A 26440-nucleotide genomic window follows, 5' to 3' on the forward strand; every position below is an offset into this window, starting at 1 on the left:
CAGACATAGTTAAATATAAAATAAGGACTTGGGGCACCTGGGTGGCTTAGTCAGTTAAACGCCCAGCTTCAGCTCAGGTCATGATGTCACAGTTCATGAGTTCAAGCCCCATATCGAGCTCACTGCTGTCAGTGCAGAGCCTGCTTCAGTTCTTCTGTCCCCCTCTCTCTGCCCCTCCCCCACTTGTACTCTCTTAAAAATAAACATATATATGTATACATATATATACATACATATATATACAAAAATAAATATATATATACATACATATAATAAGGACCAAAAACTATTTAGATAATAAAATAATTTTTAAAAGTTGTAAAATATATTTGTTTGTTGTAATAATTCCAGAAGGATCCCTTCACAGAGAGATACTATTAGTATTTCTATGTATCTTGTCCTTTTCACACTTGGACTTCAAAGTGGTTTACACATATTACCATAAAGTCCAAAGGCCATTGTTTGTCTGATCTTTAAATGATCATTGAAGACAAGCAGACCAGTGAAAATAGGGAAAAAAATTCTGAGTGAAAAACCAGTTTATTTCCTAGACAGGCCCCTCTCATACCTTCCCAAATAGTATTTGCTATTAAGATGTTCCCTAAAGACATTTTAAATCCTCAGGTTTAAAAGTCATCGCTACCTTTTTAAAGGTAACCCACTGAAAGAATCTCCAATAAAATTATGTGAAATAGCTTTCACATCCATATGCATATGTGTCATTTCACTTATTTCATGTTTAATTTTAATACTTTACCAAAGGCATTTCAGAAAGTGATACCTGGATTAGTAAAATGTATAGATTGTTTTCATTTCTCTAGTGTAACCTTAAAAGTGACCTTTAAGCATCAGTAAATATTTTTTAAGTTATCCTGATAACTTAGTAGTGTTCTCATTTTCCCATTTTTTTATAATGACCATGTAAAAAGGTTAGATGATAAAAGGCACACAAGAAGTAAATTCTAGAAAAGGTTTCTAAACTCAATTCTTAAATGTTATTACCAAGGCCAGCTTTTTTTCATTGTAGATTTGATTATAATGAAAGCACTATATGACCTCTTCTTCATAAAGCCATTATTCTCAGAAGCCAGAAACATAACAGGGTTTTTTAACACACAGAAGACAGAGTTAGACAAAATGCCAAAATGGAGGTCACAGTCAGAAATCTAATTGAAACAGATATAAGTAATAAGCCTGATGGAGAATTTAAAAAGGAACAATCATACAGATACTCAGTGGGCTTGAGAAAAGAATGGGAGACTTCAAAGAGCCCCTTACCACAGAGATAAAAGAGTTTAAAAAAAAAAAAAGTCAGTAATGAAAAATGCAATAACCAAGATTTGAAACAGACCGGATGTAAAAACACAAGGATGGAAGCAGCACAGGAATGAATAAGTGATATAGAAGGTAAAATAAATGGAAAATAAAGAGGCTGAACAAAAGAAAGATAGATTTATGGAATACAAGAATAGACTTAGGGAACTCAGTGAGTCCATCAAATGTAATAACATTTGTATTATAAGAGTCCCAAAAGAAGAGAGAAAAGGGAGGGGGGCGGAAAATTAATTTGAAGAAATCATACCTGAAAACTTCCCTAACCTGGGGAAGGAACATAATGAAAGCGATATAAAAGTAAAGGATGTGAAGGAGAAGGAAGAGAAATAAGAGGAAGAAAAGGAAGAGAAACTGATCCTAAATCATAACAGCCTAGCACAATAGCAAGTATTACACTTCTTTCTACATAGATTTATGCTCTCACATTTACAAGCCAACTAGTCCAACACAACACTCAAAGACAATGATCATAGAAGGTCATAGTACCCGTGGCTGTAAGGATTCCTGAGATTTTTATCCTTTCTAATTATTTACACGGGCAGCAGAAAAAGACTTCTTAAATGGAATCAAGACAATTTGGCAGTTACTTGGATTGACTCTCCCAAGCTCCAGCACCTTCTCCTTCTACGTGCAGAAGTGGGAAGAAAAACTACATTTACAGATTCCTTTGCAGTTAGGTTCATCCAATTAGATGCAGATACACAGAGATTTAGAAGGCGGAATGATAGGAGCCATACTCCAAGTGTCCTTAACTGTTCTGTTAGTGATCAAGATCTTGCTAACTGGAAGCTGCTCTGAAAGAATGTTCCACTGTCTACTTTCCAGTTTCCAATGGTGGCTTCAAAGGTTTTAGCTTCCCTGGTATACCAGTTATATATGACTCCTTTGAAAAATTTCAGCCTAGAAGCAGATCTTTCAAACTGCGTCGTTCCATGAAAAACTTAACTGTGTATAGGAAGCCCTTCTGTTTAATATATCTCGTATGGTTTCTGGTTCCTCAATAAAGCCTGACTGATATAACCATGTACCAATACTTCGGGATAAAATACAGAGGGGAAAAAAAGGCTCTTCCAGTAAGCAGCCTGAGGTGATCTCCAAATATGGTTCACTATTCACTTGTCCCAGAATGCCCAACAACATCATGCAAATCAAAAGGTTCAAATCTTCATGTTCACTTTAAGAATACTAGTGAAACCATACAGACCATCAAGGGTATGCATATGGAAAAATCCACTAAATATGTGAAAGACATCACTTTACAAAACCAGTGGGTGCTATTCCATAGTTACAATGGTGTAGTTGGTAGGTATGCCCAGGCCAAAGAATAGGTCTGGACACAGGGTCAGTGGCCCAAAAAGAATGCTGAATTTTTGCTGGACATGATTAAAAATGCAGACAGTAATGCTGAACTTAAGGGTTTAGATGTAGATTATTGGGTCATTGAGCAATCCATATAATCAAAAGCCCCCAAACACAGACTACCAGATTTACGTAACTCACAGTCAGATTAACCAATACATGAGCTCCTAATGCCGCATTAAAATGATCCTTACTGGAAAAGAACAAATGGTTCTAAACCAGAAGAGGAGATTGCACAGGAGAGAAAGAAAGAAATCCCAGAAGAAAATGACGAAATTAAAATTTAGACTAGGAATAAATTCAGCATAAAATAAATGCAAATAAAAAGGTTTTTTTAATTGTGGAAAAAAGATTCTCTTCCTTAAAAAATGAAGTAAAAAATAAAGCAACAATATTCTTATTTCTAAAATGATTTTTTAAATGTTTATTTATTTACTTTGAGAGAGAGAGAGAGAGGGTGTGAGTGAGCAGGGGAGGGGCAGAGAGAGAAGGAGAAAGAATCCCAAATAGGCACCATGCTATTGATGCAGAGCCTGACGTGGGGCTTGAAGTCATGAACCATGAGGTCATGACTTAAGCCAAAATCAAGAGTCCGACACTTAACCTACTGAGCCACCCAGGCACTCCTCTAAAACTATTTTTTAGCTTCATTGTAAGCATGAACAAATTATTCGAATTAAAATTACTCAACTGTTAATTTTCTACTATACAAACTTTCTGACTAAAGTATATGATGCCATGATAGATGACATCTTTTACGAAAAGATTTTCATTTTTTACAGTATGTGAGAAATTCATCATTTTCCCCAATGGCCTCTGACAATACTCTATAATGCAAAACAATCTTTTTAAACATATATGTCAGTTATCATCCTTACCAAATTAACTAACTCTGTCAGGTGCTCATTAATCAATCACTTTTCATATGATTCAGGTTCTCTATCTCCTCCCCTGAAGTCAGGGAGCACAAGATTCTATAAGAGCAATAATTTCACCTTATACTGTATTTGCACCATGTGGCTTAAAATATCTACAAATCATTGGTAAAATGACATTGCCCAAACTAAAGCATGGTAGATAATAATAGATAGTCTGTGTTAAATGGGGATAGACTTGGGGTTGGACTTAATTCTATAAGTGGTCAATTTATTAGAGTACATTGTTCTGTTGTGTAATCTACTTATTCTTTAAACAAAATGGTAGTTGAGGGCATCTGGATAATAAAAAGATGAGAAAATGAGGAACTGGCACACTCCATAAGCTTCACAGGTTTTCAAATGTGAGACACAGTACGAATTAGAATGGGGAAACAGCAGAGGAAATAGACAAGAAAATAAAACTCCAAACTGACTTTACAGTAAATATGGCAATGCTAGGCTTATGGTACCAAGAAGGTGGTGAAGTCAAAGAATTCATGAAGATGAGAGCAAACAGACTGCAAAAACAAAAGGCTGACATTTGTGTAGAGAACTATTCTGTAGAGATAATTATTACAGATGGAGAACAGGAAAAAAAAGTTGTAGGGAGAGACTGTCTGCTTCTTACAGTATTCCCAATGTAGAGAGAACAAACAACCAAGTTGCTAAAATCCTGATTCCCCTCTATGACCCTATTTTAACCTACGAAATCCCAGCCCAAATCAATGTTACAATCCTCTTATTCCATTCCAGGAAACAGCAATTAAGCTCATCTCAAACCTTAACTGATTAACCTGTAAAATAAGGCCAGCCATCTATACTTACAGAGTAGCCAAATGTATGTAAGATTTTTGGTTCTGAATTCAGCTAAGATGCTTCAAAGAATCTTATCTGGCCTTCCTTATCCAGGACTATCAGTCAAGGGCTGGTGGGCTCTCAGAGAGTACCAATTCTCTATAGAGCTATTTAGGGAAGGCTGTGTTGCCTGTCAGCAGTAAGAGTTAGTTTCTATTTGGGTCATATTTTGTATTTTTTAAAAAGATTTATAAAGAAATTTACATGGTAAATAATAGTTATCATCAAGAAAAAAATGCTGTGTATTCTCTGGCTATTTAAGCAAAAGTCCTTTCAGAGCCCACCCACAAAGCTCAGATTTACTCTCTAAGAGCCTTCCAGGCACTCTGTGGTCCATGGAACGTCCTCAAGTTGAAAGCTTGTTCCCTCGTGTCTTGTGCCTGGTACTTAATCTTCCGTCTCTTCAGGGTACAGCTAGATAGAGGCCTATCAGATCCTCAAAGGATTTGACAATGGTAAAATGTACTTTCTATTATCTTTAGACTTCTACACTTTTCAAAAAAAACAGCATTTCCAGTAATTGTGTGACCCTTTACCCAATGTTAATTGTTCTCACTATTAAAAATTAAAATAAACAATTTTTTTAAAGGAGAATAGAAAAAAGTGATCTTTATAATTTTTCAAAGAATCCAAATAATGGGTACCTCCTTATAAATGGAAGAAAGATAACAAATCTATTTTAATTATTCAACACAGTATGTAATATCCCTTATATATTACCAATGTTGAGATAGTTTGTATTTTAAAATATTACTTCAATCCCTTAAATCATTATAAGTGGTAAAGTCTGCCATCCACTTTGGCTGAACAATTTTATACAATACATTAGCCAAAATTCTTCCATTCCTGTACAATCTTATACGTGGGTGGTGATGGTTAGTTCTTATAAATTGTTTGAACACTTGCATATCACAAAATACAAGCTTCCATTAAAAAATAAAATGTTCACCAAATTTTTTTTCTGATTACAAGATTATGATTCCCAGAAAAAGAAACATTAATGTAACATTAAGGCTAAAACTGTCAAAAAGGAAGCCAAGATACACTCAAGTAAAGCTTTTGCTGAAAAGTTAATTCACTTCGTCTTTGAAACTTTATGATGTTTATAATGTAAGCAAGATACTTTGAGAGCCTAGAATATAAAAATAGATATTGGTAAGTTAACACTGTGATAATTTATTTTGTAAATGTTGATACGAGATATGTAATTTATTTTCTATCATTCAGATTTTCAAGTTCTGCTAAATTCTAAGGCTATGTTACTGGCAAGTTACGATACCTGTAGACATCTATAAAATATAAATCCTACTCTTCACAAAAGCATATAAATTCTCTTTCATGATCTAAATTCTAAACAACATTCTAAGGTTTTTGATCAAACCAATGGCATTCCAGTTTTACAATAAGCCAATACCTGCTACACATGATTCTATAGAAAAAGAAATCCATGTTTTTAAGAGATAAGATAATGCACAAAAATAAATTACCATCAATTTCAAGTTTGAAAAGGAATTTAAAGAAAGGAGGGAATATCAGAACATACGATAAGTAGAAAATAACTTACCTAGGTCTTCTTAAAGCAGAACATATCATGGAAAAGAAGAGCTTCACACACAGAAAGCTAAAATGGCACCTCTGGAATCCTTACAATGAAACAGATGAACTATTGAAATTATAATATTGTTGAACTGGAATGGATATGACAAATCTCTTCCAATCCCTTTATTGCTTAGATGAGAAATGTGAGTTAGAGGGGAGAGGGATTTGTTAAAACTCATAATTGGCTGTATTCCTTTTAACATCTCTTCACTGCAGTAGTTAACAATTTGATCGATGAGAAGGTTAAAGTCAACATCATTAGTGATAACCAAAGTAGAAGTAATAAATGTGTTGATAAAGGGGGTCAGGGAAAATGAGGGAAAAAATAGCAAAGAGAACCTGCTTTTTTTAGTTCCCCCACAACTTCTGAATTTTCTCTCCAGTTATTTGAGCTGCAGTTGTGGCAACATTCTGGACCATAATCTAACATAGTTCCAAATCCATAGTGCAAAGAAGAAAAACACTTTTGTTATAGTTTCATTTTCATTAACCGTCTGTGGATATAAAGCGCAACTCAGTTTTCCACCTCCTCACCACCTTCTTCTTTAACCCAACTAATCTCTAACATTAAAGACTTCCTAAAAAAACAAAGCTTGGAGGAAATTGAATGGGATGGATTAAGAAGATTAGCCAGAGTGGTAGAACTGCCTTGCAACCCTGTTGCTCTCCTAAAATTGCTCTCCCAGTAACCCCTCCTGTTCTTACTGCCTATAATTTTATACTCTCTCCCTTCCATTTTGTTTTCTCTGTTCCCTCCTTTGGATTTTTTTTGGAGGGAGTAGGGTACCAAACCTACAGTAACTCCCAAGGCTTTGTTCTTAACCCACTATCCTCTCTGTATATGTGAGGAGAGCACATAGAGTTTTATATCTTTAGTCTTCATCTCTATACTGATTATTGCAAAGTTTTTCTCTCCCAACAATACTTCACTTCCGTATCGTGATTGGTTAGCTATCATTGCTTTTTGATCACCTGACATTTTCCTTAAATTTAAGGAATTTATTTTCCAAAGAACTATCTAGGCACAGTAGTATCTCTCAATCATTTTTCTAAGTCATTGGCTCATAATGTGTACCAGAATCACATGGAAGACTTATTACAACACAAATTGCTAGTACCCACCCCCAGAGTCTCCAATTCAGTAGGTCTGGAGCAGGGCCTGGGAATTTGCATTTCTAATCAGTTCCCAGGTAATGCTGATGCTGCTGGTCCAGGGACCACACTTTGAGAACTATAGTCAATTTTTACCCTGGCTATGGTTACCAAATCCATTATTTCCACTTTGGCTGCTACTTTTCCTTTTATCAGATAAGTACCTTAGTTCAGATTCTCCTGACCTGACAATGCGGATACATTGAGAGTTGAATAACTGGTCCTCCTTCTTGGCTCCGAGAGGCATGTCACAGCCTTCTTGTGCTTGGGAACACTAGACAGAGGTGCAGCACTATGCCCAGGGAGGGGGGTGCTTTTTAAACAGTGATATCAACAAACAGCATAATGAGGCAAAAAAAAATATGGCACTAAATAGATTGCAAAAAGGATACTTGTTTGCAGCACAAGCTGAAACAAGAAGGCAGAGTGTCATCTCATTCCACCCGAGTGGGGCAAGTGCATGTAGGGTAACTCAGACTGTTCACCACTTTATGCATATCTACAAATGAACATGAAAGTCCTGTGAGTGTTGATTTTAGGGCCACAGATATTGCAGATACGTATTCCGCAACTATGGAAGCCGTGAATAATGAGAGTCAACTGAATTATGAAAGCAACTTTCAAAACCAGATGTAACAACAACAATGACAGAAAAGAACAGCTAATATTTTGAGTGCCAGGAGCACATAAACTAATGCATTTAAGTTAATGCACTTAAATTAATGCAGCTGAATGTCACAAAACCCCTATGAGATAGAAGTTTAAAGATGAGGGGACTAAGGCACAGAGACTAAGGCACAGCAAAATACTTTGCTTAGGTTTGCAAGTTAAAAGAATCACTGGTATCTGTGCCCAGGGAAACGGATCCACAGCCCACATCTTCAACCACTATGTATGAACAGCGGCAAATTTTCTACCATTTGCCAATAAGCGCCCTCTGCTCTAGTCAGTGTGGTCTCCCACTATTTAGCTATTCCTCAAATATTTTCTGAGCTCCTAAAAAATGTCGGGTGCTATGTTTGATAGAGGAAAGACAAAGGGTAAGGACAGTCTTAGCTTTAGGGAGCTCAGCTGTCTACGAGACATGCATAAGTCAACCATTATGGAAAAAGAAGACAGGTATGTGGGTCCCAGAGTAGGGATGTCAAAATGACTCTCTAGATTGAAGTCTCGGAAAGGGTCTAAGTGGAAATAAAGTTTAACATGAGTTTAGATGAACAGATAAATAGAAATTAAGTAGATTTTAAAGGCGGGGGAGGTTAGGAATATAAAAGAAACATAAAAAGACAGATATGAAGGATCCTAAACTAGACTATTTTTCAGAAAACGAGGGTATTTTTTAAGGCTGGAGCAAACAAAATGTAGGAAATAGTGGGTGGTAAATCCAAAGACGGAGAATGGTAAGGAAAAGCCTGTAATGCAGTCTCGAGGGTCTGATTTTTTTTCTCAAATGTTAGGAGCAGTCACTGAATGAGTGTCAGCAGATATCCGATATAAGTAAATGTGGATTTGAGAAAGATTAACTCAAGGCCTTGTGGAGGAAGGATTGGAAAGGATTAAGAGTGGAAGCACAGAACCCTGTTGGGGACTATCACAACAATCCAGATAAGACTAGGCCCCTGGCAAAAGAGGCCCAGGAGATGGAAAGCAAAGCTGGTTGCTTGGGGAATACACTGAGTCACCTCTTACATCACCTGGTCACCTGGTGCCTGTCATATCCTGCCCCACAAACCCCATCCCCTGACAAAATGCCACATTCGCTTTCACTTTTGTGCCTTTATTCTCTTTTCTCATCTGAAATTCTTACTCTCCTTCCCTCCATCTGTTCGAAAACTATCACTTTCAGGACTTGATCTAAGTTTCACCCTTCCTAAGAAGCTGTCCTTAATTATAATTTCTCAAAAATATTCCTTTTTATTTTTTTAGTTCTGTAATAGAATATATACCAAACACCTCGGCAGAATCATATTACATCTTGCAAATCATTTCATGTGTATGGAAGAGCCTGGGACCTTATAACTGTTTACATTTCCTTCAATATCTACCACAAATACCTTGCACACAGTACTTCAACAGATGTCCAATAAAGGATAAGCAACCTTTATAAGCTAAGAACTTTATGGGCTCAGCTATTCTTTCAGATCAGCTGCTTGACCTATTTGCCCTTCTCCATAGGATATCAACCATGTGGCCCAACAAACGAGCTTTATACCATCTAACACTCAACAAAGCAAAGATACAACCTCATTTCACCTCTGAGCCCTACTGCCCTAGAGAAAAGTGAAAACAAAGTGTGATATCTAATTCATTCCTCACATTCTCATCTTAAATTTTAACCATTTCCCAGATGCTAACTGCTTTTCATTCTTAAAATTAATAGAACAGTGTCTGTTTTTATTTCTAAAGTTAAAATGTCTAATTTTTTTCTCTGAGCTAGTTGGGAGTTTCCACAAAATGAAAATATATTTTCCAGAAAAATCCTTTCTTCCCCTTCACATCTTGCCCAAATGCTACCCATTTTCAATGGCAGTGCCTCCACCCCCAGGCTGTCCTGCATCTCTTCCAGTCAGTCCCAACCCCCTTCCACCTTGCCCCTCCCCTGGTCCACTGGGTCAAAGTGTCAAGCACCCAAGAATTATCATCACAGATGACTAGATGACCCATGTTTTCTCCCCTCAACCATCTCTCTCTCTCTCTCTCAACCATCTCCCTCTACCTCTTTCTCTCTCTCCTTTAACCCCTATTTTTCTTCCTCTGCTTTATGTTTTAGTTATTTACTTGTCTTTTAAATCATGATTTTGTAAGTTGATAATAACCATAGAAATCCATATTACTTTTTGCCTTGGAGTTTAGAAGGAACTTACATTAAACAATTTTTCCAGCCCTTTGATATGTGTAATACATTCCAACAAAATTCAAGTGGCTTCTTGTTTTTATGTCTCCATCATTATCCTTTCAGAATCACATTCACCCACACCTTTCTTTTGATCTGACCAATGCTTCTTTTACTCTCTAAATGTTTCTAGCCAAGACACATGTGAGTAATCCCTCAAGAACCATCAACTAGGCTACCTCACATTACTCACATCTTTTTCCTTGATTTGTTCCCAAATAAAGATGTTTCTGAAATAATAAATTGTACTGAGTCGTTATTGTAGAAGAGCACTATAACAGATACTTTAAAGGAGAACCAATGGAAAACAATATTTAATTCCTCAAATAAGTTTGCAATCAAATTAGGCATTGAGGGGACCAAGGAACACTGATCAGAGCAGGAACCTAAGAAAAGAGTTTTAAGCCAATTTCAAAGGAATTGAAAATGGACTGAAATAAGATTTTGCTGGTTTTCTCAAGTCAGAGCATTTTTCTGACTTTTGACAATTTGTTTGCATATAAACCATACAACATAAAGGGTAAGAGAGTGCTGATACTATTTAATTTCTTTTTATTTTCCAGGACTTTGTAAGAGACATGGCTATTCACTATTAATAAAAATTTTAATGAGTAGAGAGACTTAACTTCGAGTTGCCTGATATTATCAATTATTACCCAAAGCTAGAATTTTTAAAGATCAAATTGTATTCTGTTTACCTTTAAACTAGCCCGTTTGCATTAGAAAGATGTGATGAGTTTCAGGAAGATGTTTCAAAACACAATTTTATGTGTTCAGTTGACCCTTTAACAGCACCAGAGTTAGAGGCACCAAACCCCCACACAGTAAAAATCCGTGTATTACTTTGACTCCCCCAAAACCTGTTGACTGGAAGCCTTAGTGATAACATAAACAGTCAATTAACACATATTTTGTATGTTATATGCTTTGCATACTACATTATTACAATAAAGTAAGCTAGAAAAAAATATTACTAGAAAAATCATAAAGAAAAGATAATACATTTACAGTCCTATATTTATGGGAACAAAATCTACATATAAATGAGCCTGCACAATTCAAACCCATGTAGTTCAAGGGTTGACTGTAATTTCAGAAGGAAAAAATAAGTCAAAAATTGGGTGGTAACCAGTTTTGTTATCATAAATTAATCTTTCATATAGGAACATTTTTTAGAGATTATAATTATCTATTTTAGAATATAAAAGAGTTTATAGTTTAAATAGTATTTCAAATACTAAAGAATATAAAACAGAATTGGAAGACAGTCTTATTTCAGTTTTATGAAATAATTCTTTAGACATAGATTTTCAGAGCATATCACTTAAAAATAAATATCAATAAATGAGGTCCTAAAGAATGTAGTTTTATTTGAAAACTTTCTCTAATTCCATAGGGCCATCAATAAAAGCACTCAGGGAGAAAGCTATAGTTTTGTTTTGTTTTTTTTACATGAGTACCAGCTGTATTTGCTTTAAGCATCAAACTCTTGGTCAACACCACACCCTTCACCTCCTTTTAGCTGAGAAAGGCTTTATGAGTTATGTGGGGGGGGGGTTTCCCAGGGATATGGAGCTCTCAGAATTATTAACTATAGGAAGAGAGTAAAAGTCAAAATTCATTCAATAAATTCCAGTGTGATCAGATTGAGAGAACAGGTGCCTGAACTCACATCTGAAGAAAAATTTACAGGGTGCTTTCCAAACCTGCTCCACGCCTCTGACTAAGCAGTCCTAGTGATCTCGCGTTACAACCACAGAATAATGCAGGCAGCCTGGGATGGACCAGAAAGCCTATTCAGATCATCATTCATACAGAGCAAATGGACTTAAAACCTCTCATTTCCTTCAGCAGTGGGTAACATACAGAGATACAGAACTGCCATCTAGTGACTAAGTAGAAAAAAGCAAAGTGCTTTACATGAAAATAAAATTGTAAGGTTTTTTTTGTTGTTGTTGCTCTTTCATGTTTTTTGTTTGTTTTTTGTTTTGTTGTTGTTGTTGTTGTTGTTTTAAGAGTTGTGAAACGCTGGGGCGCCTGGGTGGCTCAGTCAGTTGAGCATCTGACTCTGGATATATAGACTCAGGTCGTGATGTCATGGCTTGTGAGATTGAGGCCAGCATCATGTTCTGTGATGACAGTGCAGGGCCTGCTTGGGATTCTCTCTCTCCCTCTCTCTGCCTCTCCTCTGCTCACGCTCTTTCTCTCAAAATAAATAAGCATTCTTAAAAAATTAAAATATAAGAGTAGTGGAATACTAAAGTTAGCAAAAAAAAAACAAAAAAACAAAAAAAACAAAAGTGGCACAATTGAGCACACCAAAGTTATACCAAAACTTAAAAATGTATGGGGAAACTAAGGAGCCTCTATATGTGCCTTTGAAACATAGCTTGATATTTGACTCTTATAAATGATATATTGTAAATATAATAGAATAACTTAAAATAAACTTATCTAACAATGTCATGATTTTGGCACAAATGGTATTAAATAGCCATAGGGCAATTGCTCATGTAAAAGTATAATTTTTATCATAGTGTAGCAAATATGAGGTATAAAATCAAACAGACCTCTATATTCAAATCCTGGCTCTTAAACCTTTATCAATTTGTGACTCTAAGTAAGTTAACTCCTATAAACATCTTTTTTCTCTATCAGTTAAATGAATTAAAATAGTTACTTTAAAGGACTATTTTAAGAATTGCATAAGATAATGCAGTAAAAGTGTATATGCATAGTAGATTGGTAATTAATTCTAGTTTTTTTATCATTTTGGTGACCATTTACTTTAAGCACGTATGAAATACACACATATTATCTAAGAAAAGAACCAGTCCATAAGTAAACTTATGACAAAGAAAGTAAACAATCATTTTTGAGGAATTAACCTCAGTTTCTCCCAAATACTGCTTCCTCTCCATTAATTTATTGTATTTTCTGGCTTATAGAGAGTTCACTGGCAATAAGGAAAGCAGATATGAAATTTAAGTTAATCTATTTCACCCCTAAATTTCCAAAGCTGTAACATCAAGCATTTGTAAAACACCCAGTGCATTGGGTTTCCTGCTTCTTACAATATATTTTACCATGGTTCACAGCTCAAGAAAAATAGAAAAATCACTATAATTTTACATACATGAATTGATACTTGAATCTTAACACACACAGCAATGTTGCATGTTTATCATTTTTATAGTATAAATTATGTTTTGTTGAGGCTTTCTTTGGCATTATCATATGTAATAAAAATTCAATAGTATATGCCCTGGAAATAATAATTTAGAAAAATCTAACATATTATCAGATTACAACTTAGTCATGCCTCAAAAAAAATAAAAAATAAAAAATAAAAGAAGCTGTAGAAAATGAGAGGATATTTTCAGGGCACTGTTTTTCTTAATTATTTTTGAATTTATTTCTCTGCCTCTGTTTATCTTTCTTCATCTCAATCACTGTTGGCTAATCATTACACAATTTATTAAATAACCATCAGCTCAGAACACCATCCCTCTCCAAAAGCCCTGGCCTTGTGTAGGTCTCTGCTCTGACAAAAAGCTGAAAAAACATGTTTTGTGACACTATCCTTAAGAGTATCATTAGTCTTGGAGCACCTGGGTGGCTCAGTCAGTTAAGCATCTGACTTCAGCTCAGGCCTTGATCTCATGGTCTGTGAGTTTGAGCCCCATGTCAGGCTCTGCGCTGACTGCTCAGAGCCTGGAGCCTGCTTCAGATTCTGTGTCTCCCTCTCTCTCTGCCCCTCCCCAGCTCATACTCTGTCTCTCTCTTTCAAAAATAAATAACATTACAAGCTTAAAAAGAAAAAAAGAGTATCTTTAGTCTTACAACAATGGCCAATGTAGCTACATTTTTTAATTATTACTATTTATTTAGTTGAAGTATAGTTGCCATATTAGTTTCAGACAGGTAAGACAGGTGAAGGGGATGAAGAGGTACAAATAAAATAAATAATAATAAGTAAGTCACAGGAATGAAAAGTACACTGTAGGTCTCAATAATATTGTAATAACTTCAGAGCTGTATTTTTTTAAAGCATGAGTAAATTGTAGTTCTTGAACATTGTTATATTCTCATTGCTCCTCCAGAGGGAGCACAACCTTCATGTATGATTCAGGACGCTGCTTTTTCAAAAGGGATGTCAATTTTAACTTGGAAAAGCTCTCAAAAATCATCAAACTCTTTAATTTGACAGAGAAAAACACCATGTCCCAGAAATCCTAGTATGTTGTTACACACTAACCAGAAACAGAACTGGGCCTTGAACCTGGATGAGAATCTTCTCACCTTCCACTAGGCTGTGCTGGAGGATAGAGTCTTCTTACTGATAATATCTAGTACTCAGTTATTTTCAAAAGACTAGTTGGAAGAAAGTATAAATACATTTTTAAAAACTGGTTTTGTATCCAAAAGAGCAATTGCTATCTACAATTACTATTCTACATGTTTCCTTTCTTGCAGTCTTTTTTTCTTTAATAGTGTTTTGATTTCAAAAAACAAAAAAACAAAAACAAAATCTGGCTTCTTTAGTAAAAGAAAAACGGTTTCTGTGGGAATTAAACAGGCACTAACTAATGTTTCATCCACCGAGGTAACTTAAACATATGATTTGATTTTAGAAAACCTCTGGTGAGTTCTTCAAACTCTCATCCATGGAACTATTAGTTCAGCCAGGGACATCTCCATGTGACATCTGGAATGGAAACTGTCCTGCTGGACCCAGCTTCTGTCAGGCCCAACTCTTTGGCTAGATACAGAATGATGCAGCTTCTAAAAAGCTTGTACTCCGTTCCACTTCAAGGTTGATTTTTTTTTCAAAGCCTAAATGGAAGACAACATCCCCTTCCACATGATTATATTTCCCCGAAGACTTAGAGAAATAAGGATGGCCTCAGCTAGCTGGCAGATGAAAAAGAAAATCAGAACCTGTCACAATTTTAAGACAAGTAAGAGAGAAAGTAAGAAAGAAAGGAAGTAGGATTCAACATCCTAATAAGATCTTCTAACTTCATATAAATAAATGGAACAAATAGAGAAGCCAGAAGTGGACCCACAAATGTATCTTTGACAAAGCGGGAAAGAGTATCCAATGGGAAAAAAACAGTCTCTTCAATAAATGGTGCTGGAATAACTGGACAGCAACATGCAGAAGAATGAAACTGGACAGTTTCTTATACCATACACAAAAATAAACTCAAAATGGATGAAAGACCTAAATGTGAGACAGGAAACCATCAAAATCCTACAGGAGAAAACGGGCAAAACCTCTTTGACCTTGCTGCAGTAACTTCTTACTAGATGTGACTCTGGAGGTATGGGAAACAAAAGCAAATATGAACTACTGGGACCTCATCAAGATAAAAAGCTTCTTCTGTACAGCGAAGGAAACAATCAACAAAACGAAAAGGCAACCAAGGGAGAAGATATTTGCAAATAACATATTGACTAAAGGGTTAGTATCAAATATGTATAAAGAACTTATCAAATTCAACACCCCAAAAAACAAATATTCCAGTGAAGAAATGGGCAAAAGACATGAATAGACACTTTTCCAAAGAAGACATCCAGATGGCTAACAGACACATGAAAAGATACTCAACAATAAAGGTCTTCCCAAACAAAAACTGAAGGAATTCATCACCACTAAACCAGACCTACAAGACATACTAAGGGGGATCCTGTGACACAAAGTACCAGAGACATCGTTACAAGCATGAAACCTACAGACATCACAATGATTCTAAACCCATATCTTTCTATAATAACACTGAATGTAAATGGACTAAATGCGCCAACCAAAAGACACAGGGTATCAGAATGGATAAAAAAACAAGGCCCATCTATTTGCTGTCTACAAGAGACTCATTTTAGACCTGAGGACACTTTCAGATTGAAAGTGAGGGGATGGAGAACTATTTATCATGCTGCTGGAAGTCAAAAGAGAGCTGGAGTAGCCATACTTATATCAGACAAACTAGACTTTAAATTAAAGGCTGTAACAAGAGATAAAGAAGAGCATTATATAATAATTACAGGCTCTATCCATCAAGAAGAACTAACAATTATAAATGTCTATGCACCGAATACGGGAGCCCCAAATATGTAAAACAATTACTCACAAACATAAGCAACCTTATCGACAAGAATGTGGTAATTGCAGGGGACTTCAATACCCCACTTACAACAATGGATAGATCATCGAGACACATGGTCCATAAAGCAACAAGGGCCCTGAATGATACATTGGATCAGATGGACTTGACAGATATATTTAGAAATCTGCATCCCAAAGCAACAGAATATACTTTCTTCTCAAGTGCACATGGAACATCCTCCAAGATAGATCACATACTGGGTCACAAAACAGTCCTTCGTAAATATACAAGAATTGAGATCATACCATACTTTCGGACCACAATGCTATGAAGCTTGAAATCAACCACAGGAAAAAGCCTGGAAAACCTCCCAAAGCATGGAGGTTAAAGAACACCCTACTAAAGAATGAATGGGTCAACCAGTCAATTAGAGAAGATATTAAAAAATATATGGGGGAGGGGGGTGGCGCCTGGGTGGCTCAGTTGGTTGGGCGACCAACTACGGCTCAGGTCATGATCTCGTGGTCCGTGAGTTCAAGCCCCGCGTCGGGCTCTGTGCTGACAGCTCAGAGCCTGGAGCCTGTTTCAGATTCTATGTCTTCCTCTTCTCTGACCTTCCCCCATTCATGCTCTGTCTCTAAAATGAATAAACGTTAAAAAAAATTGAAAAAAATATATGGAAACAAATGAAAATAAAAATACAACAATCCAACACTTTTGGATGCAGCAAAGGCAGTCCTGAGAGGAAAATACATTGCAATCCAGGCCTATCTCAAGAAACAAGAAAAATCCCAAATACAAAATCTAACAGCACACCTAAAGGAAAGAGAAGCAGAACAGCAAAGACAGCCTAAACCCAGCAGAGGAAGAGAAATAATAAAGATCAGAGCAGAAATAAACAATATAGAATCTAAAAAAACTGTAGAGCAGATCAACGAAACCAAGAGTTGGTTTTTTGAAAAAATAAACAAAATTCATAAGCCTCTAGCCAGGCTTCTCAAAAAGAAAAGGGAGATGACCCAAATAGATAAAATCATGAATGAAAATGGAATTATTACAACCAATCCCTCAGAGATACAAGCAATTATCAGGGAATACTATGAAAAATTATATGCCAACAAACTGGAAAACCTGGGAGAAATGGACAAATTCCTAAACACCCACACGCTTCCAAAACTCAATCAGGAGGAAATAGAAAGCTTGAACAGACCCATAACCAGCGAAGAAATTGAATCAGTTATCAAAAATCTCCCAACAAATAAGAGTCCAGGACCAGATGGCTTCCCTAGGGAATTCTACCAGACATTTAAAGCAGAGATAATACTTATCCTTCTCAAGCTGTTCCAAAAAATAAAAAGGGAAGGAAAACTTCCAGACTCACTCTATGAAGCCAGCATTACTTTATTCCTAAACCAGACAGAGACCCAGCAAAAAAGAGAACTACAGGCCAATATCTCTGATGAATATGGATGCAAAAATTCTCAATAAGATACTAGCAAATCGAATTCAACAGCTTATAAAAGGAATTATTCACCATGATCAAGTGGGATTGATTCCTGGGATGCAGGGCCGGTTCACCATTTGCAAATTAATCAACGTGATACATCACATTAATAAAAGAAAAGAACCATATGATCCTGTTAATCAATGCAGAAAAAGCATTTGACAAAATTCAGCATCCTTTCTTAATAAAAACCCTCGAGAAAGTCGGGATAGAAGGAACATACTTAAACATCATAAAAGCCATTTATGAAAAGCCCACAGCTAATATCATCCTCAATGGGGAAAAACTGAAGGCTTTCTCCCTGAGATCAGGAACACGACAGGGATGTCCACTCTCACCGCTGTTGTTTAACATAGTGTTGGAAGTGCTAGCATCAACAATCAGACAACAAAAGGAAATCAAAGGCATCAAAATTGGCAAAGAGGAAGTCAAGCTTTCACTTTTTGCAGATGGCATGATAATATACATGGAGAACCCGATAGACTCCACCAAAAGTCTGCTAAAACTGATACATGAATTCAGCAAAGTCGCAGGATACAAAATCAATGTACAGAAATCAGTTGCATTCTTATACACTAATAATGAAGCAACAGAAAGACAAATAAAGACACTGATCCCATTCATAATTGCACCAAGAAGCATAAAATACCTAAGAATAAATCTAACCAAAGATGTAAAAGATCTTTATGCTGAAAACTATAGAAAGCTTATGAAGGAAATTGAAGAAGATATAAAGAAATGGAAAAACATTCCGTGCTCATGGGTTGGAAGAATAAATATTGTTAAAATGTCAATACTACCCAAAGCTATTTACACATTCAATGCAATCCCAATCAAAATTGCACCAGCATTCTTCTCAAAGCTAGAACAAACAATCCTAAAATTTATATGGAACCACAAAATGCCCTGAATAGCCAAAGTTATTTTGAAGAAGAAGACAAATTAGGAGGCATCACAATCCCAGACTTTAGCCTCTACTACAAAGCTGTCATCATCAAGACAGCATGGTATTGGCACAAAAACAGACACATAGACCAATGGAATAGAATAGAAACCCCAAAAATAGACCCACAAACGTATGGCCAACTCATCTTTGACAAAGCAGGAAAGAACATCCAATGGAAAAAAGATAGTCTCTTTAACAAATGGTGCTGGGAGAACTGGACAGCAACATGCAGAAGATTGAAACTAAACCACTTTCTTACACCACTCACAAAAATAAACTCAAAATGTGTAAAGGACCTGAATGTGAGACAGGAAACCATCAAAACCCTAAAGGGTTTGGAAAGCAGGAAAAGACCTTTCTGACCTCAGCCGCAGCAATTTCTTACTCGACACATCCCCAAAGGCAAGGAAATTAAAAGCAAAAATGAACTATTGGGACCTCATGAAGATAAAAAGCTTCTGCACAGCAAAGGAAACAATCAACAAAACCAGAAGGCAACCAACGGAATGGGAAAAGATATTTGCAAATGACATATCCAACAAAGGGCTAGTATCCAAAATCTATAAAGAGCTCACCAAACTGCACACCCAAAAACCAAATAATCCAGTGAAGAAATGGGCAGAAAACATGAATAGACACTTCTCTAAAGAAGACATCCGGATGGCCAACAGGCACGTGAAAAGATGTTCAACATCACTCCTCATCAGGGAAATACAAATCAAAACCACACTCAGATATCACCTCACGCCAGTCAGAGTGGCCAAAATGAACAAATCAGGAGACTATAGATGCTGGAGAGGATGTGGAGAAATGGGAACCCTCTTGCACTGTTGGTGGGAATGCAAATTGGTGCAGCCAGTCTGGAAAACAGTGTGGAGGTTCCTCAAAAATTAAAAATAGACCTACCCTATGACCCAGCAGTAGCACTGCTAGGAATTTACCCAAGGGATACAGGAGTACTGATGCATAGGGGCACTTGTACCCCAATGTTTATAGCAGCACTCTCAACAATAGCCAAATTATGGAAAGAGCCTAAATGTCCATCAACTGATGAATGGATAAAGAAATTGTGGTTTATGTACACAATGGAATACTACGTGGCAATGAGAAAGAATGAAATATGGCCCTTTGTAGCAACGTGGATGGAACTGGAGAGTGTTATGCTAAGTGAAATAAGCCATACAGAGAAAGACAGATACCATATGGTTTCACTCTTATGTGGATCCTGAGAAACTTAACAGAAACCCACGGGGGAGGGGAAGGAAAAAAAAAAAAGAGGTTAGAGTGGGAGAGAGCGAAAGCATAAGAGACTCTTAAAAACTGAGAACAAACTGAGGGTTGATGGGGGGTGGGAGGGAGGGAAGTGTAGGTGATGGGCATTGAAGAGGGCATCTTTTGGGATGAGCACTGGGTGTTGTATGGAAACCAATTTGACAATAAATTTCATATATTAAAAAAAAAAGAAAAGAAAAGATACTCAACCTCACTCATCATCAGGGAAATACAAATCAAAACCACAGTGAGATACCACCTGTCAGAATGGCTAACATTAACAATTCAGGTAACAACAGATGTTAGAGAGGATGTGATGTAAGGAGAATCCATTTGCAATGTTGGTTGGAATGCAAACTGGTACAGCCACTCTGGAAAACATGAAGTTTCCTCAAAAAATTAAAAATAGAACTACCCTATGACCCAGCAATTGCACTACTAGGTATTTATCCAAAGGACACAAAAATGCTGATTCAAAGGGACACACGCATGCCAATGTTTATGGCAGCTCTTTCAGCAATAGCCAAATTACGGAGAAAGCCCAAATGTCCATTGACTGATGAATGGATAAAGAATATGTGGTGCGCGCGCACACACACACACACACACACACACACACACACAATGGACTATTACTCAGTGATCCAAAAAGAATGAAATCCTGCGTTTGCAACAGCGTGGATGGAAATAGAGGGTATTATGCTAAGTGAAACAAGTCAGAGAAAGACAAATACCATATCATTCCACTCATGTGGAATTTAGGAAACAAAACAGATAAATAGGGGAAGGGAAAGAAAAATAAGATAAAACAGAGAGTGAGACAAACCATAAGAGACTCTTAAATATAGATAACAAACAGGGTAGTTGGAGAGGAGGTGGGTAGGGGAATAGGCTAAAGGGGTGATGGGTAGTAAGGAGGGCACTTGTTGGGTATGAGCAGTGGGTGTTTTATGTAAGTGATGAAGCACTGGCTTCTACTCCTGAAACCAATACTACATTATATGTTAACTAATTTAAATTTAAATGAGTAAATTTTAAAAAAAAAGATCTTCTTACCTGCTGAACAGCATCTGAACATTTTTTTGGAGTTTCCAAAACAGCAGACCGAGATTCTGGTTTGAAAAAGAAAAAGAGTTAGTATCTTAAAGAAGAAATTTCCCAATTCCTCAATCAGAAAACAAAACTAACTAAAGCATATCTTTAACCAGAAGTACCAAAAAGTTTATCTTTTTGGTAGAAGTTTATCTACCAATTATACTTCTGTATTATAAAGACACGACTACTTTTCAGCATATATAACACAGGTAACGACTAATGCTCACGTCATTATTTTTTAAATTAGAATAGCCTCATGCCCTTCTTCAACACACCAATCATAATTATTTTTCTCAACTGCTAGCATCTATTTTGTGCTAGGAAATACCTATTGAAACATTCACTTATATTATTTACTTAGCTCAAGTCTGTACAATGATAGAACTCATCAATCTTGAAGGATGGGTTCAGTTGTCTTATCTATTGACAACTTTCCTTCTAATTTCTTTTTTTTTTCTTATTTTAGAGAGAGAGCACATGAGAGAGGGAGAGAGGGAGAGAGGGAGAGAGGGAGAGAGGGAGAGAGGGAGAGAGGGAGAGAGGGAGAGAGGGAGAGAGGGAGAGAGGGAGAGGGAGAGGGAGAGGGAGAGGGAGAGGGAGAGAGAGAGAGAGAGAGAGAGAGAGAGAGAGAGAGAGAGAGAGAATCCTAAGCAGGCTCCACATTTAGCACGAAGCCCGACATGGAGTTCAATCCCACAACCCTGGGATCATTACCTGACCTGAGCTGAAATTAAGAGTTGGACGCTCAAGCCCACTGGGCCACAAAGGTGCCCCCTACCTTCTAATTTCAATAAGAGATCATGAGTACTACCATCGAGTAATAAAGGATTCTGAAAGGATTTTGTTCCTTTATTTGTCATTTCAGAGTCTATGAGACTGTAAATTCATGCTGGAAAACCTAAGGGAAAACAAATTCCAGGATTACTTTTCAAGCTAAGGGACAATTTCTTCTAAGTGAACCTTGCATGAACATTGTAAAACAAAAAATAAAAACAAAAGGGCCTTCAGAAACCCCCAGTGCTCCATGAAGTAGAGTGTGAAAACAACTCATTGTGTCCATCATCGACAATTTACAGTTGAAAAATCAGAGACACGTAATATAAGCAATTGGTGGGAAGCTGGAAGACTAGAGTTTCTCTCCTGTCATATGTCTCTCCAACCACAGCTAGCATGCAGATCAGACTCCTGACAAGAAATAGCAGTCACTCTTGAGGATAATTTAGACATTCCTAATTTAGCAGCACTCTAGTTGATACATGTGACAATGCTCTAGCAAAATAAAAAAGGGCTTATTATTAAATTTTATAACATATTGTTAAACTACATTGAAAGTTTCCATTTCACTGAAATTAAAGCACAGGATCTGTACAGGCTCTTGGCCTTCTTTCACTTGTCCACAGTCCCTGACCTCTCTGACCACCTCTGCCTTTCCCTACCTGCTCCTGTGGCCACAACAGTCTTCTTGCTGCTCTTTAACATGCTGCCATACTCCCTCCACAGGGTCTCTGCTATAGTGGGATATCTGTATGTCTCCCTTGCCTTGCTCTTTCCCTAGGGCTTTGTTCCAGACTTCCTAGCAATCTAGTGATGACCAACCTAGTGGTGATCTGACCCACTGTAGCACTTTTCATTCTGTCTCTTACTTTCTTTAACATGGAACATCACATAATATACTACATAATTCACTTGTTTGCCTCCTAATTATTATCTCTCTTACTCCACTAGAATATGAGCTCTATGAAGGCAGTGATTTTTGTCTTTTTTCCCTCTATTGTCCCTGGCATCTAGAATACTGCCTGGCACACGGTAGGGGCTTAAAGTATTTGCCCAGTAATTATAGGAGTGAATGGAAGAAGTGATCAAAAGAATGATCAAACCATGAAAGGAGGTATCCTGGGAAAGGAAAAAGGGGAGTAAGAATCTTAAAAGGGGCAACATAGATATCACTTTGCCTTTAGCTACTTCCTGCACCTCAGCTAGGAGTGTATCTTTCAAAACAAAAATCATTGAGAAGAGCATAAAGTAGTCACCGACAGATGTCACTGCGGCAATAGAACATTAACAAGTGGCCTTAAAATGCAAGCATTTTCCCAGACAAGTATTGCATTTTTTTCAAGTAATAAAAAATGGATTCTTCTTTCTTATCCTGACAAATCTCTACTCTGAACTTAACACCAGAGTTAGCCAATTTTGAATAAGGGTCCTAAAAACAAAGCCAATCAGCAGTTAATATAAAGCAAATACAAATGCTGGAACACTTTTGTTTTTAGTTACCTACAAATCCCCAAACTCAACAAACTCTAGATAAAATCCTGGGGCTTTGTTTTGATGGAAAATGCTTTTCTTTCTCTTCTTCCTATTTTGATAGTGCAGGGAGAACCCAATGGAACACCAACAGTTCTTTGCATTAGAAATACATACAGTGTTTCCTACCTTTTTCCCTATAGCTCTAGACCTGGTGACCTGCCCAAAAAAGCAAATTTCTGGGTTCTGGTGGTAAAGAATGCAGACATTTTACCGGAACAATGAACTAGAAAGACAACCCAGTCATTTTCCTGAATCCTCCTCCTCCCAAACTTTTAGTTTCCTTCTGTCGAGAGGTGTGTTGTATGTAAGCAATGAACCATGGGGATCCTGCCCCAAGTCAAGAGCACACTGCACACACTGTATGTTAGCCAATTTGACAATAAATTATATATTTTTTAAAAGTAAAGCTATGCTTGTCAGTCAATAAATAAATAAATAACACCTGAATTAAGTTCATTCTCCCACCCCCTCCCTTCCACTATACTTCTTATTTCTTTGAATCAGTGTGTTACAACATCTAAGGGAAAGTTATGGCAAAAAACACTCTCTTCAGAATCATAAAATGAGGCATAGGAATTCTAGAATGTCAAGATTTTAAGATGGAAAAGATGTGTATAGAATAACTGCATTGCAAAACAAAGGTAAAATCAAAGAGAACCAAGAGAAAAGAAAAATAAGAGTTAAGGAGAAGACAAATAAGAAAGAGAAAAAACAAAGCAGGCATAGTTAGGAGAGAATAAAGAGAAGCATGAGAGATGACACTAAGTGTTGAGTGAAACAAAATGGCATGTTTGCTGCAAATGATAAGTAAGCTGGTTTCTGAGTAGCTACTCAAGGCTATAAAGTCATTGGGCAGGTAGATTTAAGAAATCCACTTAGTTCTAACATTCTTAGATTGATCACCTCTGTTACAAAATCCCATGACACTTGTTACCAATATTCCCCTCTTCCAGCATCCGGGGCTTTCGGGAATTGCCTTCCACTTAGATCTGGAGCTGACAGTCCCCATTACATATTCATCAACCAAGACGGTTCTTTTCAAAGAGTAACCCAGTAACAGCTCTCTCAAAGGTACATTTAAAACTGCCAACTCTTTCACTCACCCTTCTTAAGAATTCAGTAACTAGACTGTTTAAAAACTATTACTGTGAAGCAAAGTAGGAGAAAGAACATTCCTGACAAAACTTTAAGTGTTCTAAATAATCAACAATCTAAAATTCTGGGCTCCCCATAATTCCTAATATGTTTCAGAAACAATCTCTTTATCATCACAAAATAAGCATAAGACTTGTATAACAAAACATACGTGGATGAGTTTGGCATTTGTAGAGAGAAAGAAAATGAGTAGGATATGCCTTTCTGCCATGAATGGAAAATAAATTAAATCACCTCTTTAAGACATGAAGTATGACTTCTAAAAAGGAATTAAACAGTCTCTAAAGAGTTTTATAGCATAATTACAATGCATAAAAGTCATTAAATAAAATACATAAAATACATAAAATGCACTTATGTAAAATCATTAAAATAGTTTCTTTAATACATCAATTTGATTCAAGTCTAGTCAATTTAACTGAGAAAGAACTTATTAAACTTAAATAATATAATTTATGATTAGCTGCCTAATATATGGCAGATGCTTTTAATTCTGGTATACTATATCCTTCCACAAATGGAGATGGAGTTAAACATGTAATTTTCCTAAAAGAAACAACTTTATGTCCCGCTTATTTGAGTATCTCATGGTATGGATATGTCCCCTCAATGCCCACAAAGAACATTGACACACAATATTTAGCTCGCATATATAAGAGAGAAATGCAGGCCAAAATCACAAAAAATAAATTTGAAAATGAAGAATTATCTATAGGAGACATGGTCAATGTTTTCTGGTACATTTTATCCCTTGATCAAGTGGGAAGCTGAGAAATAGAACACTATCAAATCTTCCTGGGCCATTTATAGAATTTCTGCATTACTCCCAACTGAATGTGTATTAAAGCATTCAGACTACTCCTGGAAATGAGTTGATGATACTGTTTGCATTATAGCACACAGAATCTCTCTTATTAGGAACCACCAGAAATACTACTTCTTTATATAAAAGTCCAGAAAAGACACTGTCGCTTTTAACCTCATGCACACAGAGAATCATTAGAGAATTGTCCCCATTTCCCTTTCTACTTTAAACCTAAAGAAAAATTTCCAACTATCTTTGAAAACTACAAGTCCTTCTGAAGAATATTTGTATACTAGCTGACTTCAGCTTCATCTTATTGTTCCATCCTAAATTTCTTTCAGTTTGATTTATTTTCTTTTGTCTTCCTTTTGTACGCCTTCAAATCTATTCTGGAGCAAAGGTGGGTTACAGTCCTTTCAGCTAACATGTAAACATGATTTTTAGGATTTCTATATAAAAAGTCCCTACCATGTTTCTACCAGATTTTCTTCTACATATTTTCCTCCAGGATTTCTGTCCCCAAACTGCCTTCCTAAATACTACTCTACTTGGCCTTTCACATTTTCGAAGAAAGAGAAGGGGCTTGGTGTTTCAAAGACGTAATAAGTCCCCACACACATCTAGACATCGTGCCTCTATTATGCATAAATTTGAAAATTAAAGTTAATAATCTCTTTGATTTCTGTGAATCCAGTGAATAACTTTTGAAACTTGGTATTGAGCCCAGAAAATGGTCCATGGGCTGTTTCAGCACACACACAAAACTCTCTCAAAGGCTTGCATTTATGTGCTAAGCAGATAGTTATTTAGATCTTTTTCAACAAAAGATCTTAATTTATTGACTTAAATATTTAAACATATACTATGTGCCCAAAGGTCTTGAAATGTTGGGAGTCTTCAACAAAGACAAATATACATAAACAGATAAATTAAAATACATAAGTAATTTGAATGATAGAGATATGAATAAAATGTCATGGGACTCCAGAAGAACAAACAACCATGGAGGGTGGGGAGGGTGTTATATATATAAGTAAAGGAAAATGAAGAGATAAAAGAAAGAGAAAACAAGATAAATGGAAAGGTTTTCTTCTTATCAATGTTTCTGCCACCAAATTTTGCAGAACAATGCTCCC

At 36.4% G+C, this 26440-nt stretch overlaps 1 protein-coding gene across 2 annotated transcripts in view; it reads right to left on the minus strand.

Annotated features, from left to right (window-relative positions):
• FMN2 (formin 2) overlaps positions 1-26440 on the minus strand; it is a 381203-nt gene that overhangs the window by 247926 nt on the left and 106837 nt on the right. For both annotated transcript variants that reach the window (XM_042925783.1, XM_042925782.1), the window contains exon 4: positions 20999-21054. In XM_042925783.1, coding sequence (XP_042781717.1) covers positions 20999-21054 — 56 coding nt within the window. The remainder of the gene's footprint in view (positions 1-20998; positions 21055-26440) is intronic.

The sequence above is a fragment of the Panthera leo genome, chromosome F3, assembly GCF_018350215.1.
Source record: "Panthera leo isolate Ple1 chromosome F3, P.leo_Ple1_pat1.1, whole genome shotgun sequence".
Classification (NCBI taxonomy): Eukaryota; Metazoa; Chordata; class Mammalia; order Carnivora; family Felidae; genus Panthera; species Panthera leo.